This window comes from Chiloscyllium plagiosum, unplaced genomic scaffold (genome assembly GCF_037043375.1).
Source record: "Chiloscyllium plagiosum isolate Xiang-an unplaced genomic scaffold, Cpla_swu_hap1 HiC_scaffold_8, whole genome shotgun sequence".
NCBI lineage: Eukaryota > Metazoa > Chordata > Chondrichthyes > Orectolobiformes > Hemiscylliidae > Chiloscyllium > Chiloscyllium plagiosum.
The window spans coordinates 39,902,650-39,930,619 of NW_028270146.1; the positions used below are offsets into that span (position 1 = coordinate 39,902,650).

At 42.3% G+C, this 27,970-nt stretch overlaps 1 protein-coding gene across 5 annotated transcripts in view; it reads left to right on the top strand.

Annotated features, from left to right (window-relative positions):
• Window positions 1-27,970, top strand: part of prpf39 (PRP39 pre-mRNA processing factor 39 homolog (yeast)) — a 78,975-nt gene that overhangs the window by 15,350 nt on the left and 35,655 nt on the right. For all 5 annotated transcript variants that reach the window (XR_015757880.1, XM_043697301.2, XM_087989731.1 and 2 more), the window contains exon 5: window positions 27,727-27,894. Coding sequence is in view for 4 of the 5 variants with exons in the window: in XM_043697301.2 (XP_043553236.1) it covers window positions 27,727-27,894 (168 nt within the window). In the remaining variant the exon portion in view is untranslated. The remainder of the gene's footprint in view (window positions 1-27,726; window positions 27,895-27,970) is intronic.

Sequence of the window (27,970 nt, forward strand, 5' to 3'; positions counted from 1 at the left end):
AGTCTGCCTGCCCCAGAGGAATCTGTCATTGGCAGTATCAGTAAAAGTAACCACAGTGCAGTCCTTGTGGAGACAAAGTCTTGTCTTTGCATAGCGAGTACTTTAAATCATGTTTTCTAAATGGAAGAGGCTTCAAACAGATCATTCAAAACTGCAACTTTGTAGCCTGGCATGTCCCTGAATCCACCATTACTATCCAGCCAGGAGATCAACCCTGGTTGAATGAAGAGTGTAGGAGGACCAAGAGGCATACCTAAAAGTGGGGTGTCAACTTTGTTGAAGCTACAGTATGGGACTACATCATCCTTACACTATAAGCAATGAGTGACAGACAGCTGAGTGATTCCACAATTAATGGATCAGATCTAATTTCTGCAGTCTACTATCTCAGCCAAAATGGAGGTAAACAATTTAAAAACTTGGTAGAAGAGGCTCCACAAATAGCCTCATTCTCAATGAGGGAAATGCCTCTCAGCAGTGTAAAAGACAAGGCTGAAGTATATGTGGCAACATTCAGCTAAAGTGCTAATTGGGTGATCTATCCTGGGCTCTTCTAGAGCTCTGTAGTATCAGAGATGCCAATCTTCAGCCAATTCTATTCATTCCGCGTACCAATAAGAAATGGCTGGATGTACTGAATACTGTAAAGGCTATGGCCCTGATACAATACCGTAGTACTGAAGACATGCTCCAGAAACTGCCCTACCCCTAATCAAACTATTACGTGCAGTTAGAATGCTGGCATCTACCTGATAAGGTTGAAAATCCCCAAGGTTTTGCTAAACACAAATCCAACCAGGCCAATTACTGCTCCATTGGTCTGCTCTGGACCATTAGTAAAATGATGGAAGGTGTCATTTAAGCAGCACTTTGCACAATAACCTGCTTGCTGATGCCTGGTTTCTGTTCCATTAGGACCACTGAGGTTCTGCCATAACTACAGCCTTGATTCAAACATGGATAAAAGAGCTAAGTTTTTAAGTTGTGTGAATAAGGATGTTTGTGAATGATTGTGCAATATTCAGCATATTTAAGACCCCTTAGATGCTGAAATAGTCATGTCCAAATGTAGCAAGACCTGAAAAATATATGGGATTGGAGTGAAAAGTGGCATGTAACATTTGTAATTCTTCTATTTCCAACAAGAGAATGTAGCCACACTCCCTTGAAGTTCAGTGGTAAAAATCTCTCAACGCCAGGTGCTCCGAAAGCTAGACTTCCAAATAAACTTGTTGAACTATAACTTGGTATTGTGATTTTTAACTTTATCCATGCCAGTCCAACACGGACACTTCCTCATCTTGAAGTTCAGTGGCATCGCTCTAACTGAATCCCATGTTTTCAACATCCTGGAGTTTACCATTGGTCATACAAAGTGGCTGCATGAGCATGTCAGGAGAGGCTGATTTATTTATTGTTGTCTATCTTGTTAGAATATAGCAAAATGTTGTATAGTGTTGCCACTCTTCACCATCCTAAAGAACATAAATAAAACCATAGAATATAAAGGCAGAAAAATGAAGAAATAGTGTCTATCTTTATGGTCCTTGTTAAGTGCTCTGTCATTGGGCTGGTGGCCAGATGAGTCCCCTTCTCTCTGCCACCGATGTAAAGTTGTCACTCTTTAGTACCAGCTTCCCTCTGCCCTCACTGGACTTTGCCAATGCAAATGCCACCAATGCTGCCAGGCACTGCACTGGCCTAAACTCTATTCCGCCTTTGCCATGAGACCACTTCAGGCCCATCTTGCAGATGTAGCCACTCCTGATGAAGTGGCGTCTAGTACCAGGTCTGAACTCCCCACCTCCACCACTTCCATGAAACTGCACTGGAAGCAGATGCCACTGGGAACCCTCACTGCCCCGAATCTCCTTTGCAGGGTCGAGTTGAGTCTCAGCTGCTAGGCCCATTCGCTGTTGCTGATATTGTTGCCATGAGCAAGCTCCCCACCAAGAGGCAAGTAAAATGGAGAACAAAGAAATGAAAAGGAAAAGTGAATGAGCTCCGGGCTCCGAAGTCCTACCTCCCTCACTACCTTAGCAGAATTAGGAAGTAACTAAGAATCCTGCAGTGAGAAATTCAGTTCCTGATTCCCCAAAGCTTGTTCACTATCCACAAGTCAGGAGTGTTATGGAACCTTCCTCACTTGCTTGGGCACTTATGTTCCAAGACCATTCGAGAATCTTGACACCATCGATGATAAAGCAGCTACATCCTCAAATATGTGTTCTCCACTGATGTTTATCAGCAGCATTGTGTACAAGCTGTTTTGCAGCAATTAATCAAACATCATTAGCACCTTCCAAACTCACTATCACTTCCAACTAGAAGGGCAAGGGCAGTGGATGCACCTGCAAGATCCCTTTCAAGCCTTTCACTTTCTAACTTAGAAATGAAATATATCTGTTTCTTCAGTGTCACTGGGTCAAAATCCTGAAGCGCTCCCTTTCTAACAGCATTGTGGATCTACTTGCACATAGACTGCAGCAGTTGAGAAGGCAGCTCATCAACTTCTCAAGGGCAGCTAGGAATGGGTGATAAATATTGGCTAGCCTGTGGTGAGCCTTTTAAAAAGCTCCTATTTAAAATCCTCATTCTCCAGCTCAGGGTTTGTTTTTAATTTATGGTATGCATACTTTTATTGCTCCCCTCTCTCATTGCCAGGAAGGTAGTTAGGTATCAGTCACATTTGAGAGTCTGGGGTAATGCAAGTCAGTGTTGAAACTTTATTGCTGGAACAGCACAGCAGGTCAGGCAGCATCCAGGGAACAGGAGATTCGACGTTTCGGGCACAGGCCCTTCTTCAGGCCCTTCTCATTCCTGAAGAAGGGCCTGTGCCCGAAACGTCGAATCTCCTGTTCCCTGGATGCTGCCTGACCTGCTGTGCTGTTCCAGCAATAAAGTTTCAACTTTGATCTCCAGCATCTGCAGACCTCACTTTCTCCTCGGTAATGCAAGTCAGCCTGGGTAAGGATGGCAGATATCCTTCCCTCGGGGGCATGATTGCGTCTGATGGGGATTTTATGACTATCAGTAGTAGTTCATTGTCACCATTAGACTAGTTTTTTTTTTTATTTCAAATTTAACCTACTGCAGTGGGATTTGGATCCATGTTTATATTAACTTGGATTATGAGCCCAGTGACATTACCACAAAACCACTACAAACCATCGCAGCTGAATTCTTTCTGCTATTGTAACTTCATTTTTAGGATTAGAAGTTGTCAGTGTCCTACGTGACAAAGGATGGGAATGTGGGTTGTGATGGAGGAAAACCTGTGTAAGTGAATGGGGACCATGTTAGAGCATGGTCACACGAATTTGGAAACCATCTGTGATTGCCACCTACCACTTCAGCTGATGAAGACCCCAAGATAAATGAACAGATTTAGGCTTTTTGACCCAACAAATCTGCTTTACCATTTGATCATGGTTGATTTGTTTCTCAACTGCATTCTCCTGTCTTCTCCCAGTAACCCTTGATCTTCTTCCTAGCCTTGAATACACTCAATTACTTTGCTTCCACAGCCTTCTGCAGAAGTGAGATCTGCAGATTCACCACCCTCTGCCTTAAGAAATTCCTCATGTCTGTTCTAATGCATCATCCCTTTACTGAGGCTGTGCCCTTGAGTCCTAATCCGTTGTCAAAATCTCTTTAAATATATCCCCTCTATCCAGGACTGTCAGTATTTTGGAAGTTTCAATCGGATCCACCTCATCCTTCTAAACTTCAAATGTAGGAGAAAGTGAGGACTGCAGATGCTGGAGATCAGATATGGAAAAGCGCAGCAAGTCAGGCAGCATCCAAGGACCAGGAGAATCGACGTTTCGGGCATGAGCATTTCCTGAAGAAGGGCTCATGCCCGAAACATCGATTCTCCTGCTCCTTGGATGCTGCCTGACCTGCTGCGCAAACTCCAAATGTAGTCCAAGAGTCCTCAACTGATCCTGATATGACAAGCCCTTCGTCACTAGGATCATTCATATAAAGCTCCTTTTGCCCCTCCAAGGTCAGCACCTCTTTAGAAACATCATCCAAAACCGCTGACAATATTGCAAGTGTAGTCTGCCCAGAGTCTCGGCCTCAACAGTACATCTTGTCTGGTATTCTAGCTCTTGAAATGAATGCTAACATTGCATTTGCCTTCCTACCTGCTAACTATTCCTGTGTGTTAACCTTAAGAGAATACTGAACTAGGTGATAAGGTGCTGCTAAAAGGTTAGTTCACAAGGTTGGCTCATAGAGGTTTAAGGGTAATTTATTAGCTTGGTTGGTGTCTGGTTGACAGACAGAAGACCGAGTCAGGATAAGTGGACTTTTCTTGCCATCCAGAAAAAAAGTAACTACTAGGTGCTACGTGGTTCACCTCTTGGACCCCAGCTATTATTAATGACTTGGATTCTCATTAACAGGGGTAGAAGGCTCTATAGCTAAATTTGTGGATGACACCAAAATAGGTGGGACGGTTGTCATATACATGAACTTTAGTAAGGTGTTTGATAAGGTTCCTTATGGTAGACTAATGGAGAAAGTGAAGTCACATGGTGCCAAAAGAGAAAATGCTGGAAAATCTCAACAGGTCTGGCAGCATTGTGTCGGGTATTCTAGCTAGGTGGATTAAAAAAAACTGGTTGAGCAGCAGGAGACAGTGGTAGTTGAAGGGAGTTTCTCGAAGTGGAGAAAGGTGACCAGTGGTGTTCCACAGGGGTCAGTGTTGGGTCCACTGTTGTTTGTAATATACATAAATGATCTGGAAGAGGGCACTGTTGGTATGATCAGCAAGTTTGCAGATGACACGAAGATTGGTGGAGTAGCAGAAAGCATAAGGGACTGTCAGAGAATACAGGCAGATATAGATAGACTGGAGAGTTGGGCTGAAAAGTGGCAGATGGTTCTCAATCCAGACAAATGTGAGGTGATGTATTTAGGCAAGACTAATTCTAGAGCGAATTATACACTGAACGGAAGAGCCTTGGGAAAAGTTGATGGGCAGAGAGATCAGGGAGTGCAGGTCCATTGTACCCTGAAGGTTGCTGCACGGGTGGATGGAGTGGTCAAGAAGGTATATAGTATGCTTGCCTTCATTGGACAGGGTATTGAGCATAAGAGCTGGCAAGTCATGTTAAAATTGTACAGGACATTGGTTCGGCTGCATTTAGAATACTGTATACAGTTCTGGTTGCTACATTACCAAAAGGATGTGGACGTTTTGGAGAGGCTGCAGAGAAGGTTTACGAGGATGTTGCCTGGTATGGAAGGTGCTAGCTATGAAGAGAGGTTGAGTAGGTTAGGTTTGTTTTCATTAGAAAAAAGGAGATTGAGGGGGGACCTGATTGAGGTTTACAAAATCATGAAGGGTATAGACAGGATGGATAGAGACAAGCTTTTTCCCAGGGTGAAGGATTCAATAGCAAGAGGTCAAGCTTTCAAGGTGAGAGGTGGAAAGCTAAAGGGGGATACACACGGCAAGTACTTCATACAGAGGGTGGTGGGAGTTTGGAATGCGTTGCCAGCAGAGGTGGTAGAGGCAGGCACAATAGATTCATTTAAGATGCGTCTGGACAGATGCATGAGTAGGTGGGGAGCAGAGGGATACAGAACCTTAAGAATTGACCGATCGATTTAGAGAGTACATTTGGATAGGCTCAGGCTTGGAGGGCCGAAGTGCCTGTTCCTGGGCTGTAAAATTTCTTTGTTCCTTGTAAGTTGCAATGAGGAAATAAGAACCTTATAAATGGATATGGATTAGATTAGATCCCTTACAGTATGGAAACAGACCCTTCACCCCAGCAAGTCCATACCGCACCTCCAAAGAGTAACCCACCCAGACCCAATCCCCTACCCTATATTTACTCCTGACTAATGCACCTAACACTACGGGCAATTTAGCTTGGCCAATTTGCCTAACCTGGATTGTGGGAGGAAACCGGAGCACCCGGACGAAACCCATAGGGAGAATGTGCAAACTCCACACAGACTGTTGCCCATGGCAGGTATCGAACCCGGGTTCCTGGTGCTGTGAGACAGCAGTGCTAACTACTGTGCCACCGTGTCGCCTCCGGTTAGGAGAATGGGCCTAAATGTGGTAGATGGAGTTCCACTTGGATAAGTGTGAGGTCTTGCATATTGATTGGAAAAAATGGAAAGGTGAGCTATTATCTAAATGGGGAGAGACTTTGGGGTGCTCCAATGCAGAGGGATCTGGGTGTCCTCGTTCATAAGTTACAGCGAACTAGCATGCAGGTACAGCAGGTAATAAGGCAAATGAAATGTTGGCTTTTGTAGCTAAAGGAACAGAATATAAATGTAAGGAAGTATTGTTGCAGTTAGACAAGGCATTGGTGAAACTACACCTGGAGTATTGTGGACAGGCTTGGTCCCTTGATTTGAGGAAAGATGTAGTGGCATTGGAGGCAGTTCAGAGGAGGTTCCCTAGATCTATCCCAAAGATGAGGATTTTTCATATGAACAGAGATTGAACAGTTCAGGCCTTTACTCTCTGGAATTTAGAAGAATGAGGGGAGATCAAATTGAGGTATTCAAGATAATAAAAGGTTAGAATTGTAGCTCAGGTTGAGATTCCGGGTGTAGGTTTGCGTGCTGAGCTGGAAGGTTCATTTTCAGGCGTTTTGATACCATATTAGGTAACATCTTCAGTGAGTTCCCGGATGAAGCCTGGTGGTATAGCCCGCTTTCTGTTTATATGTTTGGGTTTCCTTATGTTGGTGATGTCATTTCCTGTTCTTTTTCTCAGGGGATGGTAAATGGGATCCAAGTTGATGTTTGCTGACAGAATTCCGGTTGGAGTGCCATGCTTCAAGGAATTCTCATACATCTCTCTGTTCGGCTCATCCTAGGATGGACGTGTTTTCCAAGTGGAAGTGGTGTCCTTCCTCATCCATATGTAAGGATACTAGTGAGAGTGGGTCATGTCTTTTTGTGACTAGTTGATATTCATGTACCCTGGTGGCTAGCTTTCTGCCTGTTTGTTCAATGTAGTGTATGTTACAGTTCTTGCACGGTATTTTGTAAATGACATTAGTTTTGCTTGTTGTCTGTGTAGGATCTTTCAAGTTAATTAGCTGCTGTTTTAGTGGGTTTGTGGGCTACCATGATGCCAAAGGATCTGAGTAGTTTAGAAGTCATTTCAGAGATGTCTTTGATGTAGGGGAGAATGGCTAAGTTTTCTGGATGTGTTTTTTTCTGCTTGTTTGGGTTTGTTGCTCAGAAATCAGCAGACTGTGTTCCTTGGGTACCCGTTCTTTTTGATTGCTTCTGTAGTTCAGTATTTGGTTCAATCATCCCAACATCCACAAACCAAGCTGCATTAGAACATTATTTCAGTGAACCACCACACACTGCAGTGCAGAGGAACTATGCAGAGAAGAGGAAAATCACCTATACAGTGTATTTAAAAAGAACGAGTACCTAATAAACACAGTCCGCTGATTGCTCAGCAACAAACCCAAACAAGCAGACAAACAGCGTCCAGAAACCCTAGCCACTCTCCCCCTACATCAAAGATATCTCAGAAATGACTGCCAGACCACTAAAACAGCAGCTAATTAACTTGAAAGACCCTTTTACAGACAACAAGCAATACTGTCATTTACAAAATACCTTGCAAGAACTGTAACAAATACTACACTGGACAAACAGGCAGAAAACTAGCCACCAGGATACATGAACATCAACTAGGCACAAAAACATTACCCATTCTGTCTAGTATCCTTTATATGGATGAGGAAGGACACCACTCCGACTGGGATAATACGTCCATCATAGGACAAGCCACACGGAGACACACACAAGAATTCCTAGAAGCATGGCATTCGACAAACTCTACAAACACATTGACTTGGGTTCCATTTACCACCCACTGAGAAAAGAACAGGAAATTGTCACCAACCCAAGGAAACCCAAACTTAGCGCACTATATCACCAGTGCTTCATCTGGAGGCTCACTGAGCATGTTACCTAGTATGATGATGAAACATGTCAGGCATGACCTTGACAAAGCTCTGTTGACTCAACCCTATTTTTACCATGTACTGTTCTCTCATCCTTAATAATGGATTGTAAAATTTTACCAATGACTCGGGTCAGGCTAATCAGCCTATAACTTCTGCTTCCATCTCTTTTTAACATTTTCCTCCGGGACCCTCCCTGACTCCACTGATTCATGAAAGATCATCATTAGTGTTTGCACAATCTCCTCCGTTATCCCCTTTAGAACTCTGGGGTGTAGTCAATCTGCTCTGGGTAATTTAACCACCTTCAGACCTTTCAGCTTCCCCTGCACCTTCTCAGTAATGATCACTGTATTCACCTCTGCCCCCAACGCAAGTTCTGATATGTTACTGAAGTCTTTCACCATGAAGTTCCATAGGATCTGTTCTGTTCCTGCCAGTTTTTGTTTCCCTTTACTACTTCTCCAGCCTCATTTTCCAGTGGTCCAATTCTGTTCTTGCCTCTTTCCTTTTTACATGCAGCAAGGTTTTTGTTAAGCAGCACCTATGGGAACTGAAATGTGCCGGTTGATCAATAGCTTCACGTAATGTAAGAACACAGATAATAGAAATGTAGCACAGAAGGTGTACACATCGCTGTAATACTTTATTTACAACATAAATCACTTGAGTAATAATGCAACTTTTCCTCTATATAAAACTTAGCAGCGCACTCATCTTTAACTGACTACTCAGAAATTGCTATAATACTAAACTTGCACTGTTTCAGGTATATAATTTTTGACAGTTTATGGAAAGTGCTGATCCATAAGAGAGTTAAAACAAAATTTGCTGTGTTTTTTTTTTAAAAAAAAAGGTTCTTGCAATTGTTTTGTAATACGAGCTACCTTACTTTCCTATTTCATCTTCTTTCCCCTTGCTTTTTTTTTAGTTATCCTCTGGTTTTAAAAGCTTCCCAAACCTCTGGCTTCCCACAATTACTCACCATATTTACATTTTCTTTTGCTTTTGTGCCGTGCCTAACCTCCCTTGATTGCCATGTCCTCGACATACGTTTCTTCTTCCTTGATGAATTTCTGCTGTGCCTGCCGAATTACCCCAGCAACCCCTACCATTATTGCTGTACTGTCTTCCCTTTCTCCTTTCAAACAACTCTAGTCAGCTTGTCCCTCATGTCTTTTAAGTAAAGGTAAGTATATGATACCTTTTAAATTTGATTCCAGCTTCTACATCAAACTTCAGGGTGAATTCTATCATGTTATGGTTGCTGCCCCCAAGGTGCTCCCTCACCTTAAATTCTCTAATCAAGTCTGCTTCATTACACATCACCAAATCTAAAGTTCCCTGTTCTCCAGTGGGCTCTATCGGAGGCTGCTCAGAAAAACCATCTTGTAGACTTTCCATGAGTTCCTTCTCTTGCGATCCACTATCAACTTGATTTTCTCAGTCCATCTGCATATTGAAGTTTCCCATGATTATTGCCTTTCTGACATCCTTTTCTATCTCCTGATTTGTTTTCTACCCCACATCCTGACTACTGCTCAGGGACCTGTATATTACTACTTCCGGGACATTTTTTCCTTTGCGATTCCTCAACTCTACCCATACGATTCTACACCTTCTTACTCTATTACTTGTCGCAATTGACTTAGTACGAAGTGAAATTATCAAGATAACCTCGTCCACTCGGTCCATCTGCCTGTTATTTCGATAAGAAATGTACCCTTGGATGTTTAATTCTGGACTCTGTCCCCCTTGTAGCCACCTCTCCTGATACCCACAACATTGTACCTGCCAGTTTCAATCTGCTGAACCGAAACTCCTCAATGTTGAATACCAGTTGGAGGAAGCCATGAGAGTAGTAAGGGCACAGGATATACTCTGCATGAGGGACTTCAATGTCCAACATGAAGAGAGAATCTGTGGCATTGGTAAAGAGCCAAACAGATGCTGAACTGGGTCTGTGGCAAGTGGCGAGGGAACCAATGAAGGAAAGATTTACTTGACTGCATCCTTGCCAGGCATACCTGTTCAAATGCTTCTGTCCATGACCGTAACTATAAGAGTGACTACAGCATAGTATTTGTGGAAACAAAGCTTGTTTTCCAATACCATTTTGTTGTGTGACACTATACCATTGTGCTAAATGCCACAGACTTGCAAAAACTTCTGTGAGGTGCTGTGGGCCATCAGAAATTGAATTTGATTGCACATGTAATGTCCTGGCCAACATATTTTCTAGTCTACCTCTCTTATCAAGCCAGGAGTTCAAACCTGTTTCAATGAAGTGTTTGAGAGGGCATACCTAAAAAGTAGGTGCCAACATACAACGTGGGATTGATTGCATGCCAAACAATAGGAACAGCGTGCACTCAACAGGATTAAGCAATCTCCCAACAAATGGATTAGATCCAAGCTCTGCAGGCCTCCCGTATCCAGTTGTAAATGGTGGTGGACAATTAAACAACAAACAAGACATGGAGACTCCACAGATCTATCAATCCTCAATTCTAGGGGTACCAGCAGATAGGTGCAAAACACAAGACTGAAGTACTTGCATTTTTCAGCCAGAGTGCCATGTGGATGGTGTAGCTCTGCCTCTTCCTGCGGTCCCAATCGTTACAGATGCCAGGCTTCAACTAATTCAATTCACTCCATGTGAAATCAAGAAATGGTTGAAGTCCCTGGAGACTACAAAGGCTTTTAAGCACTGGCAACATTCCAGCAGTAATACTGAAGCACATACTCTAGGACTGGCTGTGCCTGTGCCAAGGTTTTCCAGAAATCTGCAATGCTGGCATTTACTGACTGCTACTGGTTGCTAAGTAGTTTCACTTATTTGGGTCAGTGTCAGATGTTAGCAATGGTGCCTGTCCTGTCAGTGTCCATAAACAGCCTTGCTGGCATTTTCGTCCGTGATTCAGTATTCAAGTACTATTGCCACATCAGGTATCCCTCGTATTTTACCAGAAACTGTTCACTTTCCAGGGTCAAGCAGAAGGTCAAAGTACTTCTGAAGCCTTTGGCAGTCAGTTTGAGGAATTGAATGAAGTATATTTAAGGGAGTGGTGGGATCTGGTATATAGTGGCTTCTAAGTTTCTGCATTAGGCATCCCAGTTGCCCTGCCAAGGACTTTGGCAATGTTTTGGCTTTCAGTTTATGGATAGTTGCTCATTAACAATGTTGTGAGGCTTGGGTGATGTTGGAATAGGCAAAGATGGTCAACACAGCTATTGTTGCTGTGAGTCAGGAATGGTCCTCAGACCTTCCAAATGTATGACTACAGGCTCCTTTTGTATCATACTCAAGTTTTTGGTTATATTGGTGCTGATGTCTTTGAAATTATCAATGTAGATAGATGTGCTTCAAATTGTAACACAATGTTAGGCCATAATTCATTTGATAGCTTGTAGACATTTGTAATGGTCAACTTGTATCTATTGGTGGAGACAGGGTAGGAGTCATCTGGTTTTTTTTAAAATTTCTTCAATATCTTTGAAGCATTTTTTTGGGTGTGGTTAGACAATATGTATTTTTTTCTTTATGGTGAGTTAGTATGAGATTGTGGGCTTGATAGCAGGAGTAGCCTGCATGGTGGGTTTGCTGCCAGAAGGCGAAGTCCTTAACACTTTGCCCAGAAGAGGCCTTCGTTGTTAAGAAGGTACATTCTTGCCAGTCCCAGTTCTTAACTTTTACTAAGATATGTTTTAACTACTGAGAAGTGACTGGCATTTGGTTATTTTCTTTCCAGCATCCGTTCCTAACTGTTGAAGTTGGAAAGTTTACGCCAGAGAAGCTCCACTTGACTGGTTTCTTAAGATGAGGAGGTCATTGAAAAAAGATTGGGCTTTTTTATACTCATTAGAATTTAGAAGAATGAGGTGATCTTTGTGAACTTTATAGGGTATCTTAGTGGAGGCCTGAGAGGGTGTTCTAAGGCGATTTTTTTTTTTTTTTTTCTTGTGGGTAGTCTAGAACTGAGGAATACTGTTTTGAAATAAAATAGTGATAGAACATTACAGTGCAGTACCGGCCTTTCAGCCCTCTGTTGCACTGACGTGTAGAGCCAATCTGAAGCCCATCTACCCTACGCTCCTTCCATTCTCGTTGATATGCCTATCCAATGATCATTTAAATTCCCTTTAAAGTTGGTGAGTCTGCTACTATTGCAGGCAGTGCATTCCACACCCATACTACTGAGTAAAGAAACTACCTCTGACATCTGTCCTAGATCTATCACCCCTCAATTTAAAGCTACATCCCCTCGTGCTAGGCATCGCCATTAGAGGAAAAAGGCGCTCATTGTTCAACCTATCTAACCTTCTGATCATCTTACGTCTCAATTAAGTCACCTTTCAACCTTCTCTCGAATGAAAACAGCCTCCAGTCTCTCAGCCTTTCTTCGTAAGACCGTCCCTCCATAGCAGGCAGCATCCTAGTAAATCTCTGAACCCTTTCCAAAGCTTCCACATCCTTCCTATAATGCGGTGACTAGATTGGTGCAGCCACTTTTGGAGTACTGCATACAGAGTTTTGTACAACTGCAACATGACCTCATGGTTCTGAAACTCGATCCCTCTACCAGCAAAAGCTAACACCATATGCCTTCTTAACAACCTTATCAATCTGGGTAGCAACTTTCAGAGATCTATGTACCTGCACACAAAGATCTCTCTGCTCATCTACACTTCCAAGAATGATGACATAAATATCAAAGGCACGGCAATCTCCTCCCTGGCTTCCCAGAGGATCCTAGGATAAAGTCCATCCGGCTCAGGGGACTTACCTATTTTTTACACTTTGCAGATTTCCTAACACCACCACCTTATGCACATCAATCCCATCTAATCTAGTAGCATGATCTCCCAGTTTTGAAATGGAAAGAATTTGGAGTTAATCTGTGGAACTATCCATTTATAGTGACTAAATTTTATACGCATTTTGAATTGTGCTGTTTGGATGTGTTATTGCACACCTCCATAGCAGTTAGGGCTTGAACGTGGACTTTCTGGCCTAAAGACAGGGCCGTTAATACTGTACCACAGAAGTCCTTGACTCACTTCCTCCCCGGTCGTGCTGCTCGCTTGATTGAATTTCAGCAGTCAAAACATTGGAGTACTTTATTCTGCTGTCCAACATACTGCAGATTGCATTACTCTCCCAATTCTTTATTATTTCCTTTTAAACAAGCAGTGCATGGAAAGATTTCTGATTATAGAACATAGAACATAGAAGAATACAGCGCAGTACAGGCCCTTGGGCCCTCGATGTTGCGCCGATCCAAGCCCACCTAAACTACACTAACCCACTATCCTCCATATACCTATCCAATGCCCTCTTAAATGCCCATAAAGAGGGAGAGTCCACCACTGTTACTGGCAGGGCATTCCATGAACTAACGACTCGCTGAGTGAAGAACCTACCCCTAACATCAGTCCTATATCTACCCCCCCTTAATTTAAAGCTATGCCCCCTTGTAATACCCGACTCAATACGCGGGAAAAGGTTCATACTGTCGACCCTATCTAACCCCCTAATCATCTTGTACACCTCAATCAAGTCACCCCTAAACCTTCTTTTCTCTAGTGAAAACAGCCCCAAGTGCCTCAGTCTTTCCTCATACGATTTTCCTTCCATACCAGGCAACATCCTGGTAAACCTCCTCTGCACCCGTTCCAATGCCTCCACATCCTTCCTATAGTATGGCGACCAAAACTGCACACAATATTCCAGATGCGGCCGTACCAGAGTCTTATACAACTGCATCATGACCTCAGGACTCCGGAACTCAATTCCTCTACCAATAAAAGCCAGTACGCCATATGCCTTCCTCACCGCACTATTTACCTGGGTGGCAACTTTCAGAGATCTGTGTACATGGACACCAAGATCCCTCTGCTCATCCACACTACCAAGTATCCGACCATTAGCCCAGTACCCCATCTTTTTGTTATTCTTCCCAAAGTGAATCACCTCGCACTTAGCTACATTGAATTCCATCTGCCACCTTTCTGCCCAGCTCTGCAGCTTCTCTATATCCTGCTGTAACCTGCCACATGCTTCCTCATTGTCAACAACTCCTCCGACTTTCGTATCATCCGCAAACTTGCTCACCCAACCTTCTAACCCCTCTTCCAGGTCATTTATAAAAATGACAAACAGCAATGGTCCCAAAACAGATCCTTGCGGAACACCGCTAGTGACGGCACTCCTTGAAGAAACTTTGCCATCAACTACTACCCTCTGTCTTCTTCCATCCAGCCAATTCCTAATCCAAACCTCCAACTCACCCTCAATGCCATATCTCCGTATTTTCTGCAGTAGCCTACCATGGGGAACCTTATCAAACGCCTTACTAAAATCCATATATACCACATCTACCGCCTTCCCCTCATCAACCTCCTTCGTCACCTTTTCAAAGAATTCAATAAGGTTTGTGAGGCACGACTTGCCCTTCACAAAACCATGCTGACTATCCTTGATCACATTATTCCTATCCAGATGTGCATAAATCCTATCCCTTACAATTCTCTCTAAGACTTTGCCCACAACAGAAGTGAGACTCACCGGCCTATAGTTACTAGGGCTATCCCTACTCCCCTTTTTGAACAAGGGAACCACATTTGCTATCCTCCAGTCTTCTGGGACTACTCCTGTAGACAAAGAGGACATAAAAATCAAGGCCAATGGCTCTGCAATCTCCTCCCTTGCTTCCCAGAGAATCCTAGGATAAATGCCATCAGGCCCAGGGGACTTATCTATTTTCACCTTTTCCAGGATTTCCAACACCTCTTCTCTACATACCTCAAAGCCATCCATTCTACTTATTTGTGCCTCAGTATTCTCATCGACAACAATGCCCTGTTCCTGAGTGAATACTGAAGAAAAGTATTCATTCAGTGTCTCCCCAATCTCTTCCGCCTCCACACGCAACTTCCCCCTACTATCCTTGACTGGACCTATTCCTACCCTAGTCATTCTTTTATTCCTAACATACCTATAGAAAGCCTTAGGGTTTTCCCTAATCCTATCTACTAAGGACCTTTCATGTCCCCTCCTTGCTGCTTTTAGCTCTCTCTTCAGGTCCTTCCTGGCTACCCTATAACTCTCAATCGCCCCAATTGAACCTTCACGTCTCATCTTGAGATAGGCCGCCCTCTTCCATTTAACAAGGGATTCCAATTCCTTATTAAACCACGGCTCCCTCGCACGACCCTTTCCTTCCTGCCTGACAGGTACATAATTATCAAGGACACTCAATAGTTGCCCCTTGAACAAGTTCCACATATCATTTACACTCTTGCCTTGGAGTCTACTTTTCCAAGCCACACATCCTAAGTCATGCCTCACCGCATCATAATTTCCCTTACCCCAGCTATAATTCTTGCCCTGTAGTACACACTTATCCCTCTCCATCACGAGTGTAAAAATCACCGAATTATGGTCACTATCCCCAAAGTGCTCACCTACCTCTAATTCTAACACCTGGCCTGGTTCGTTACCCAGAACCAAATCCAGTATGGCCTCACCTCTTGTTGGCCTGTCTACATATTGTGTCAGGAAACTCTCCTGCACACATTGAACAAACACTGACCCATCTAACGAACTTGAGCTATAGCTTTCCCAATCAATATCAGGAAAGTTAAAGTCCCCCATAACAACCACCCTATTACTGTCACTCATCTCCTGAATCACCTTCCCAATCCTTTCTTCAATGATTCTAGGACTATTAGGAGGCCTGTAAAAGACTCCTAACAGGGTGACCTCACCTTTCCTATTCCTAACCTCAGCCCAAACTACCTCAGATGGCAAGTCCTCATCCATCGTCCTTTCCACCACTGTAATACTATCTTTGACAAGCAATGCCACATCTCCCCCTCTTTTACCCCCACCTCTGACCCTACTAAAACATTTAAATCCCGGAACCTGCAACAGCCAATCCTGTCCCTGTTCTAGCCATGTCTCCGTAATAGCCACAACATCGAAGTCCCAGGTACCAACCAACGCTGCAAGTTCACCTACCTTATTTCGTATACTTCTTGCATTGAAGTATACACACTTCAAGCCACTTCCCTGTTTACAGGCACCCTCCTTGGAAATTGATGCCATGTTCCTAACCTCCCTACACTCCAGGCCCTGCACCCTGAAGCTACAATCTGGGTTCCCATGCCCCTGCCGAGTTAGTTTAAACCCCCCCCAAGAGCACTAGCAAACCTCCCCCCAAGGATACTGGTTCCCCTCAGGTTCAGGTGTAGACCATCCTGTTTATAGAGGTCCCACCGTCCCCAGAAAGAACCCCAGTTGTCTGGGGTTAGATTAGATCTGCTATGTGGCATGAAGTTGTCTAATGTGCTATGTCAAATTTCTTAGTAAGGGAGCATACTTGTGTCAAATAAAATATATCTTTTTAAAGCTGAATGGCAGGTGGTGTGGTTTATGCAAACTTGTATAATTCAAATAACAGCACCAGCTCCAGTCATCTTGTACCAAAAGGCTTTCGTACACATTTGAATGACCTTTGTGCTCCCACTATTCTGTGCACCTCGGCCACAATGTCTAGCTTGTTTATTTTAGCAGGTTCAAGGTTTTAGACCATAGTTGTTTAAGACTGGAAGTCCTAAATCTAAATAAAGGAAACCATGATAAGATGTATGAGCTGGCTACAATAAATTAAAGAAAGTTACTTAAAGGGATAGGCAATTGCAAGCATGTAAAATGCATGTAGGAAGCGTAACAATTGTTTATTTCTATCAGCGCAAGAAAAATGGCCCAACCGTGGCTACCAAGCAAAATGAGGCATACTATTAGATCCAAAGAAGGAGCTGACAAAGTGACCAAACAAAGCAGCAAACCAGCAACCAAGGACAAGAGGATAGATTAAGAGGTGGAAAATAGAGTATTTGTATGCTTGCAGGGAATATGTCGATAGAAGCTTTTACAATAATGAAGAGAACAAGATTACTGAAGACAAATGTCGACCCCTTACTGTCAGAAATCGAGCAAGTTATAATGGGGAGCAAAGAGATGAGCCTAATTAAATGCATATTTTCATTTCCTCTTCAGGGAGGAGACATAACTTCACAAAAATGTTGGGAATGTAGGGTCTTGTGAAAGGGAGGAACTGTAGGAAATCAGTGTTGGGAGAAGTTTGGCTTAAAGGCTGATTAACTCCCTAGGGCCCAATGATCCCCATCTAGAGTACTGGAAGAAATGGCCCTAGAAATAGTATGGATGCTTTGAATCTTTCAAAATTTTATAGACTGTGGAACAGTTCTTACAGCTACCCTTGAAGCTGTAATGTAACTCCACTTTTTTGTTTCTAAAACAAAAAGGAAGTAAAGAGAAAACAGGGAATACAGACCAATTAAGATTGACATCAGTGGTAAGGAAAATGCTGGAGTTCATTATAAAAGATTTACTAGCCGTCCGCTTGGAAAGCAGTAACAGGACTGGACAATCAGCATGGATTTATAAAAGAGAATTTTGAGGCTCTAATTAGTAGAATTGATTAAAGGGAAGCCAGTGGTTGCGGTTTACTTAGCCTTTCAGAAGGCTTTCGGTTAAGGTCCCTCATAAGAGATTAGCATGTAAAGTTAAAGCTCTGGTTTGGGTTACTGTACTGATGTGGTTAGAAAACTAGTTGAAAGACAGGAAACAGTAGAAATAAATGGATCACTTTCTCAGTGGCAGGCAGCGACTAGTAGGGTACCACAGCAATTAGTGCTTGGGACCCCAGCTATTCACTATATATTGATGATTTTAGATGTGGGAACGAAATGTAATATCTCTCAAGTTTGCAGGGAGGCACAAGGCTGTATTGGGAGGTTTAAGTGAGGAGGATGCAGACACACTTAACTGTGATTTGGGTAAGTTTTAATGAGTATAATGGTAGATGAAATATCTGGATGAATGATATTAACCACTTTGGTAACAAAAACAGGAAAGCAGATTATTATCTGTCAATAAATTGGGCAAAGGGGAGGTGTAGTAAGACCTGGGTGTCCTTGTACACCAGTAGCTGAAAGTAAGCATGCAGGTATAGCAGGTGGTGAAGAAGGCAAATTGTATCTTGACTCTCCGAATGGGATGTTTCAAATGGAGCAGCAATGATGTCTCACTGCAATTGTTCAGAACCTTGGTGGGAACACATTGAGAATATTTACAGTTTTCTTCCTTTTATCTGAGGGAAAAATGTTTTGGCTTTGAAGATGGTGTGGCAGGTTTAGCAAACTGGTTTTTGGGGTGGCAGGACTGATATAGGAAGAGGGAGACCAGTTAGGACTTTATTTATTGGAGTTTAGGAGAATGAGGGGGATCTCTTAGAAACCTATAAGTGCTTTATGGGACTATATATGTAAGTGCAGGAAAGATGATCCTTAAAACCAGACAGTCCAGAACAGGGGTCACAGTCTAAGGATATGCTTTAGACTGTTCAAGGCTGCAATGAGGAATATCTTCACCCAGAAGGTGGTGAGTCTGTGGTATTCTGTCACAGAAAGCAGTTGAGGCCAAGACATTACCCATAGTCATACAGCTGTAATCCATGGAAACAGATCCTTCAATACAATCTGTCCATGCTGATCAGATATCCTAAATTAATCTAGTCCCATTAGCCAGTATTTAGCCCATATTCCTCAATCCTTCCTACTCATAGAGCCATCGAAGTGCCTCTGGCAGCTTCCTCCGGCAGCTCATTCCAGATACGTACCACCCTCTGCATGAAGAAGTTGCTCCCTCGGTTCCCTTCAAATCTTACCCCTCTCACCTTAAACCTATGCCCTCTAGTTTTGGACTCCCCCACCCTGAGGAAAAGACCTTTTGCTATTCGATCCATGGTCCTGATTTTTATAAACCTCTATAAGGGCACCCCTCAGCAACCGATGCTGCAGGGAAAAATAGCCCCAGCCTATTTAGCCTCTTCTTATAGCTCAAACCCTCCAACTCTGGCAATATCCTTAAATCTTTTCTGAACCTTTTCAAATTTCACAACATCCTTCCTAAAGCAGGGATACCAGAATTGGACAAGTATTCCAAAAAGTGGCCTTGTATAGGTGCAATGTGACCTTCCAACTCCTATACTCAATGCACCGACCAATAAAGCATACCAAATGCTGCCTTCACTGTCCTGTTGACCTGGGACTCTACTTTCATGGAGCTATGAACCTGTACTCCAGGGTCTCCTGGATCTTGTTTTGGGAAATGAGCCCAGCTAGCTGAGAGAAATTTCGGTGGGAGAACATTTCAGGAGTAGTGACCATCATAATGAGAGTTTTCAGATGTTTCTGGATCTAGATAACAGCAGTCCTCGGGTGAAGGTATTAACTTGGCGGAAGGCGAACAACAACAATATTAGGCAGCCTGACATCTGTGGTGGGCAAGTTGTTGGAGGGAATCCTGAGGGACAGGATGTACATGTATTTGGCAAGGCATAGTCAGCATGGCTTTGTCCGTGGGAAATCATCTTTCACCTACTTGATTGAGTTTTTGAAGACTTAACAAAGAGGGTAGAGCGTTGATGTGATCTGTATGGACTTCAGTAAGGCATTTGACAAGGTTAGCAAAGTTAGATCTCATGGCATACAAGGAGGACAAGCTATTTGAATACAGAACTGGTTCAAAGGTAGATACCTTGGGTGGTGGTGGAGGGTTGTTTTTCAGACTGGAGGCCTGTGACCAGTGGAGTGCCATTAGGATCAGTAGTGGGTCCACTACTTTTGGTCATTTACATAAATGATTTGGATGTAAACACAGGAGATATAGTTAATAAGTTTGCAGATGACACCAAAATTGGAGATATAGTGGACAGTGAAGAAGGCTATCTCGAGAGTACAACGGGATCTTGATCAGATGGGCCAATGGTCTGAGGAGTGGCAGGTGGTGATTAATTTAGATAAATGTGAGGTTCTGTATTTTGGAAAAGCAAATCAGAATATCAGAATAGAACTTGTACACTTAATGATAGAGTCCTCTGTAGTGTTGCTGAACGAAGAGACCTTGGGAGTGCAAGTCCATTATTCCTTGAAAGTAGAGCCTCCGGTAGGATAGTGAAGATGGCGTTTAGTGTGCTTTCCTTTATTGGTGAGAGCATTGAGTATAGGAGGTAATGTTGCAGCTATAAAGGACATTGGTTCGGCCACTTTTGGAATATTGCGTGCAGTTCTGGACTCCTTCCTATTGGAAGTTCAGAAAAGATTTGCAAGGATGTTGCCAGGGTTGGAGGGTTTGAGCTATACAGAGAGGCTGAAAAAGCTGGGGCTGTTTTCCCTGTAGCATTAGAGGTTGAGGGGTGACCTTATCCATGCCCCTTATGATTTTATAAACCTCTAAGATAAATAGACAAGGTTTTTCCCTTGGGTTGGAGAGTCCAGAGCTAGAGAGGTATAGGTTTGGGGTATGAAGGGAAAGATATAAAAGGGACCCAAGGGGCAACTATTTGACCCAGAGGGTGGTGTGTGTATAGAATGAGCTGCCAGAGGAAGTGGTGGAGACTGGTACAATTACAGCATTTAAAAGACATCTGGATGAGTACATGAATAGGAAGGGTTTAGAGGGATATGGGCCAAGTGCTGGCAAATGGGACTAGATTAGTTTAGGATATCTGGTCAGCATGGATGAGTTGGACTGAAGGGTCTGTTTGCATGCTGTATATCTCAACGACTCTATGACCTGAAGAATGTTGATTGAAGGCAGTTGTTTGACAATAAATCTACATCAGAAGTGAGAATATTATCAAACAGTAGTTGATAAGAGTTCAGGAATGGTATATTCCTGTGAGATTGAAGGGTAGATATGGCAAGTGATGTCAACCTTGAATGACCAGGGATGTCATAATCTTTTCAAAAAGGAAAATGAAGCATACTTCAGGTTTAGGAGCATGGGAACTGACAAAACCCTTGAGGTATAAAAGGAAAGTAAGAAAGAACTTAAACAAGGAATTAGAAGGGCTAAAAGGGGTCATGAAAAGTCATTAGCAAACAGGATTAAGGAGAATCCTAAAGCTGCTTATATGTATATTTAAAAAAAAAGGTAACCAGGAAAGGGGCAGCCCATTCAAAGACAAAGGAGCAAATCTGTTGAAGCTAGAAGAGGTAGGTGAGGACCTAAACATTGTGTTGGAATTCACCAAAGAGAAGGAATTGGTCGAGGATGATCTCTGGGAGTATAGAGTTTCTAAGCCAAATTGTTATTAAAAAGGAAGACGTGTTATGAGTTTTAAAACATCTTAATGTAGATAAGTCCTCAGGACCTGATGAACCTACCCCAGAATATTGAGGGAGGTAAGAGAACAAATTACTGGAAAATTGACAGACATCTTTGTATCCTCTTTGGCCACAGCTAAGGTCCCAGAGGACTGGAGAATAGCCAGCGTTGTCCCATTGTTTAAGAAGGGCAACAGGGATAATAGTGTTAGAAATCACACACCAGGTTATAGTCCAACAGGATGTAGGACCATTTAGCGCAGCCACTTTGGCGCGAGCGATTCAGTGCGGCCGGTTTGGTGCGACTAATTTTGGTGCGAGCGATTCTGCGCGGTTCTTATTTATTCCTTTTCAGGCTTATTTACAAGCATTAATGAAAGCAATAAAAATGTTTATTCTCTTCAGTAAAAATGTTTAAAAAGTAAAAGTGAAAGAAATAAGGCAAATACAAAATTATTGATGGCGTTTTAATGAGTTTTATTTTAATAAATTGTATATTAATGTTTTATTTTAATAAGTTTAATAACTACTACTGATTAACTACAAAACAGTTCTGCGCCAAATGGGTCTGTGCCAAAATATAGAACAATATAGCACAGAACAGGCCCTTCGGCCCACGATGTTGTGCCGAATATTTGTCCTAGCTTATGATGACTTATTCTGACCATACTATTCTTTCTAAGTGTGCGGCGAGGTCTTCCTCAATAATAAATTTTAGCACTTTCATCATAATAGATGTCAGGTTAACTGACCTGTAGCTGCTGGTTTCTCTCCCTCATTTTTTTTATTTACTGAGTTACAGCTAAAAAGTTACAGCTTGTAACACCATTTACAGCAAATAATACCTCAGAAGTACTGAGGTCAAAGAAGATCAGCCTAGAATAATCAGATAGCGAGCTCAAGTAGACTGACGGGTAACTATTTTAAACTATCACTGGCTCAGATTCAGAAGTTGGCAGGTGGCCATTTGATCTACTGTGCCCATGCTGCTCAACAAAGCGCTGACTACACTGATCCAATTTCCAGCTTTTGGCCCATAGTCCTAGAGGCTATGGCAATGCATTTGAATGTCTAAATATCTAAATACTGCACAAATCGTTCAAACGCAACCACTCTTTCAGGCAGTGTGGTCAAAACTCCCATTATATTCTGGGTGAAAACATTTTCAATCTCCCCTTAGCCTTCTGCCTTTAACCTTAAATCTATGCCTCTAATGGAATAAGTACCTATCTATTCACCCCATCTATGCCCCTCAAAATCTTGGACATCTCAATCAGGTTCCCTTCTCATCCTTCACTGCTCTAAGGAAAACAATCCCAGTCTATTGAATCTTTCCTTATTTCAGACCCTCTCGCCCAGGCACATTCCTAGTATATATCCTCTGCACCATCCATCATACGACCACATTCTGTAACTTGGTGACCTGAATTGCGTATAGAACTCCAGTTGTGGCTTAACTCGCGTTTTTACAGTTTCAACATAACCTTCATTGCTCTTGTATCCTGTGCCTCAACTAATAAATAGCCCATCTGCCATCTTAATCGCACCTACTTGCCCTATTACCTTATGGAAGATGCATACACAAAGATTCCACTGATTTAGAGTACTTTCCAAGTTATATCATTTATAGCAGAGTCCTTTGCCTTGTTAGCCTGCCCCAAATACAGTACATCATTCTCCAGGTTGAATTCCATTTGAAACTGCTCTGTCCATTGATCGTCTAGTTTATAGCTATCCTCCTCACTGTAAACCACCCAGTTTTCATGTCATCCACCAACTTCTTGACCTTATCACCCATGTTCAATTCCATATCATTAATGTACATCACAAACAGCAGGAGCCCTAGCACCAAGCCCGAAAGAACCCCAATGGAAACAGTCTTCCTGTTACAGCAACATCCCTCTATATTTTAATATTTTTAATAATTTTAATAATTTAATAATAGTTTAATAACTACTACTGAATAACTACAAAACAGGTCTGCGCCAAAATGGGTCGCGCCAAACCGGCCGCGTCGAATTGCTTGTGCCAAAGTGGCTGCGCCGAATGGTCCCACTCAGAGTCCAAGTTTATTTGAAAGCAGTAGCTTTTGGAGTGCTGTTCCTTCATCAGAACCACCTGATGAAGGAGCAGTGCTCTGAAAGCTAGTGCTTCCAAATCAACCTGTTGGACGATAACCTGGTGTTGTGTGATTTCTAACTTTGTCCAGCCCAGTCCAACATCAGAGATAATCCTGGAAATTACAGGCCTGTAAGTCTCATGTCGGTGGTAGGGAAATTATTGGAAAAGATTCACTAACAAGATAAAAGTCCATTTGCTTCTAAATGCATATTAATGATAGACAGCATGGTTTTATGCAAGGGAGGTTGTGCCTCACTAACTTGACAGTGTTTTTTGAGGAGGTGACGAAGATGATTGAGGGAAAAGTGGTTGATGTTGTCTACATGGACTTCAGTAAAGCCTTTGACAAGGTCCCTCATGACAGACTGGTACAAAAGGTGAAGTCACATGACATCAGGTGAACTCACAAGATGGTTATGGAACTGGCTTAGTCATAAGAGACCGGGTAGCAGTGTAAGGATGCTTTTTGGAATGGAGGGCTGAGACTAGTGTTCCATAGGGATCATTACTGGAACCTTTGCTGTTCATGATCTACACAAATGATTTAGAGGAAAACATAGCTGGTCTAATGAGTAACTTTACGGAGGACACAATGATTGGTGGAGTTCTGGATAGTAAAGAGGATTGTCAGAGGATACAGCAGGATATAGACCAGTTGGCGGCTTAGGTAGAAAAATGGCAGATGGAGTTTACAGATTAGATTACTTAGTGTGGAAACAGGCCCTTAGGCCCAACAAGTTCTCACCGACCCTCCGAAGAGCAACTCACCCAGACCCATTCCCCTACATTTACCCCTTCACCTAACACTATGGGCAATTTAGCATGGCCAATTCACCTAATCTGCACATTTTTGGACTGTGGGAGGAAACCGGAGCACCTAGAGGAAACCCACGCGGACACAGGGAGAATGCGCGAACTCCACACAGTTGCCTGAAGTGGGAATTGAACCGGGTCTCTGGTGCTGTGAGGCAGCAGTGCTAACCACTGTGCCGCCCAGAGTTTAATCTGGACAAATGTGAGGTGATGCATTTGGAAGGTCAAGTACAGGTGGAAATTATACAGTGAATGGCAGAACCTTTGGGAGTATTGAAGTGCAACAGGATCTGGGTGTGCAGGTCCACAGATCACTGAAGGAAGCAGCGCAGGTGGATAAGGTAGTAAGAAAAGGCTTTGATGCAAGGGCTATTTAGTATATGAATAAGCAAGTTATGCTGCACCTTTTAGAACTTTAGGCAACACTTGGAATATTGTGTATTGTCTTGGTCCCCACACTACCAGAAGGATATAAATGCTTTGGAGGGGGTATAGAAAAGGTTTACCAGGATGTTGCTTGGTATGGGGGATTCTTGCTACGAAGAAAGGTTGGTTAAACTGGGTTTCTTTTCATTGGAATACAGGAGGTTGAGGGGCAACCTGAAAGAAGTTTACAAGGTTGTGAACGACATGGATAGAGTGAAAAATAAGAGGCATTTTCACAATTGTAAAGGGGACTTGGGAGCTTCCCTGAATCTGGCCTCTGTGAGAAAGCAATTTTTCATTAATCTTTGATTCAGATCGGAAGAGACACACTGTTTACAGTGAAATACAGCATTTTTTGTTACAATAATTAATACAATGTGGTCACTGTGTCCTTCCCTCTTACTCTGTATACCTAATCCTAAGAGACATCTGCACTATAATGTGCATTCCTATGGACGGCCCCAGGTTCCCATGATTTTATGGTGTTTACCAGATATTATAATCTCTGGACCTTGATCTTCCAATGCATCCTGTTCATTTGCATTCCAAAGTTACTGGCTCTGCTCCTTTTGGATCTGTCTCAGGCTTGCTTATCTCTAAGGACAGCTTAAATTCAATTATTCATTATATTTCCCACTATCCCAATTATGTGTAAAAATATAAAAGACAGTTTTAACTGCTTGATATAAGATTTGTAATATTGATTTGTTCTAAAATTATGCAGGTACTTCTGTTAGCACTTTGTAATTATTGGGCTGCGAACAATCTGTTTTGTTCAGGGTGTAAGAGAAGGCATTTCTTGAGACTAACTTTCACACCTGTGTTTTAGTTTTTTTTCCCTAATGTTTGTAGTATACTTTGGTTATATGTGTGTCTGTCCTTTATGTTGAAAACTGCTACTATGCTTATCTGAAAGATCTTTAACTAGAACCTATTTCATAATATTGCGAGTAACTTCAAGGAAACAACTATTCACTACAAAATAACTTCAGCTGTTGTCTTTATTGCTGCTTAGGGAGTCAATCTGGCTGGTGCATGGGTTGAGACTTGCACCTGGTGTTATTCATTTACTGGGACAGCCATCTTTTCATTTAATAAAGCTAGGATCATTCAGTTGTCTATGTTTAGGCATCCTCTTATCAAAACTATCTTGGATAGGGGCCCCCTTGCTGACCTTGGAGTAGTCCTGTTCAAAGGTACCATTATGTTTCACTTTGTAAGCAGGCTGTTTAGTTTTGCTTATTTTTCCCTTGGCCATTTTATGTCATCATGCTGGAGGAGGCTGTTTCAGTCTATCTAACTCTTGGCCATTTTGTGTAAGCAGCTGGAAATGTGTTGCTGGAAAAGCGCAGCAGGTCAGGCAGCATCCAGGGAACAGGAGAATCGACGTTTCGGGCATAAGCCCTTCTTCAGCTTATGCCCGAAACGTCGATTCTCCTGCTCCCTGGATGCTGCCTGACCTGCTGCGCTTTTCCAGCAACACATTTCCAGCTCTGATCTCCAGCATCTGCAGACCTCACTTTCTCCCCATTTTGTGTAAGCAGTCATGGGCCGTTTTGATGTAAGCAGGTACAGGCCACCCCTACAGTTCACCACCAAATATTTTCATATATGTAAATGATGAAAAGCAATGGACGCAGCACCAATCCTTGTGGCGCACAGCTAACAGGCCTCCAGTCTGAAAGAAACCCTCCACCATCACTCTGTTTTCTACCCTCAAGCCAGTTCTGTATCCACTGGATAGTTCTAGTATTCCATGTAATCTAATGGAGTTAACCAGTCTATCATGTGAAGCCTTGTCAAATACTTTGTAGAAGGAGTTATAGATTTTGGGCTATAGCATCATTGAGGAGAAAGTGGAAACCAGCACGGAGTTGTGAAATCAGCCATGTTGAATGGCAGAGCAAAATGGCTGAATTCCTCCTCCTACTTTTCCTATGTTTCACACTTTTGAAATCACTCAGAAACTGATCCCTTTGCATTATTCAGTTCCATGACTCTGTTATGCAACCCCTACACTTTTTAACTATCCTCAAACTACCAACCAAGTCTTTTGGCTTCTTCCAATAAATATAGTCAGTTCTTCTATAACGCAATGGTTGGTTTCTTGTGCAACCCCACAGTATAGAAAAATCGCCCTTTAGAAATAGTGCTTTGTGTTGGTAATGTAATAAATAGCATTGCAGTCAACACACATTTAAAAAGTTTGTGCTGTAGAAACAGCGTCCCCAGTTCATCAGTTGTGCTACAGTGAATTCAGGTTGACAAAATGTGCATTATAACAGAAATCTGTATCAGAAATGCTCTTTTCTAAATATAGAATGTATTAGCAAAACATCTTGTATTTTGCTGACTTAAAATTTTAAAGAGCACATTCAAATATGAATTGTACCATTCCCAAACAGACAAGTAATTAGAGACTCATTGAATCAGTAGTAAAAGTGTTTGTTTATTGCCGAACACGCAATCTGTGAGCCTGCCCTATTGAGCAGCATTTTAAAATATACAGGCAGTCCCAGGGTTGTGATTGGGTTCCGTTTTGGAGTCAGTGTGAAAGTCGGAACATAGAACCATGTTCATACAGCAAGTGTGTGTATGTCTGCTCTTGAATATTACATCTGTATGAGGCAGCATCATAACCCCTTGAAATCCTTAAAACGTTACTTGGGAAAATACTGTCTGGCCTGCTGTGTTTTTCCAGCACCACATTTTTCAACTCTGGTCTCCAGCATCTGCAGTCCTCACTTTTTCTCCTAAAATACTGTATACACAAAAGAAAACATGATACAATTTATTATACTCAAAATGGCTATACCAAGCATTTTAAAATAGTACATCATTTCACCACCTATGGTAACCAGTACCTTTTTTAAAAAATTCATGCCAGAATTTCAAAACATACCAATCAGTGTTGAGTTACAAAAAGATCCATCTCCATTTGCATGCCTTCTATAGACTCTATTTAAAAATCAACAAAACAAAATCCTTAAGTGGTGGTTTGTTTGTCTGAGGTTGGAAGGCTTTGTTTCTAGCTCAGTTATTTTTTGCAATAGCTTAAATATGAGAACTCATTGCGCTGTTTGTAATTTCCACTTAAAATTTCATGGTCTTTACTTCAAGTAAGCTAATTTGGGGAATTGTGCAAAATAATCTGCAGATCACAATGACATACCAATGTATTTTCATATTCCTACAGTGTATTTGAACATGCTGTGTTAGCTGCAGGGACTGACTTTCGCTCAGACAGACTTTGGGAAACTTACATCAACTGGGAAAATGACCGGGGAAATCTGGAAGAAGTGACTACAATTTATGATCGGATTCTTGGTATTCCAACGCAGCTTTACAGTCATCACTTCCAAAGGTACACTAGAAAATCCAAAACAAAATATTTTTTTCCACACACTTTTATGTTTGGTTCAAATCTTGCTTATTGTTGA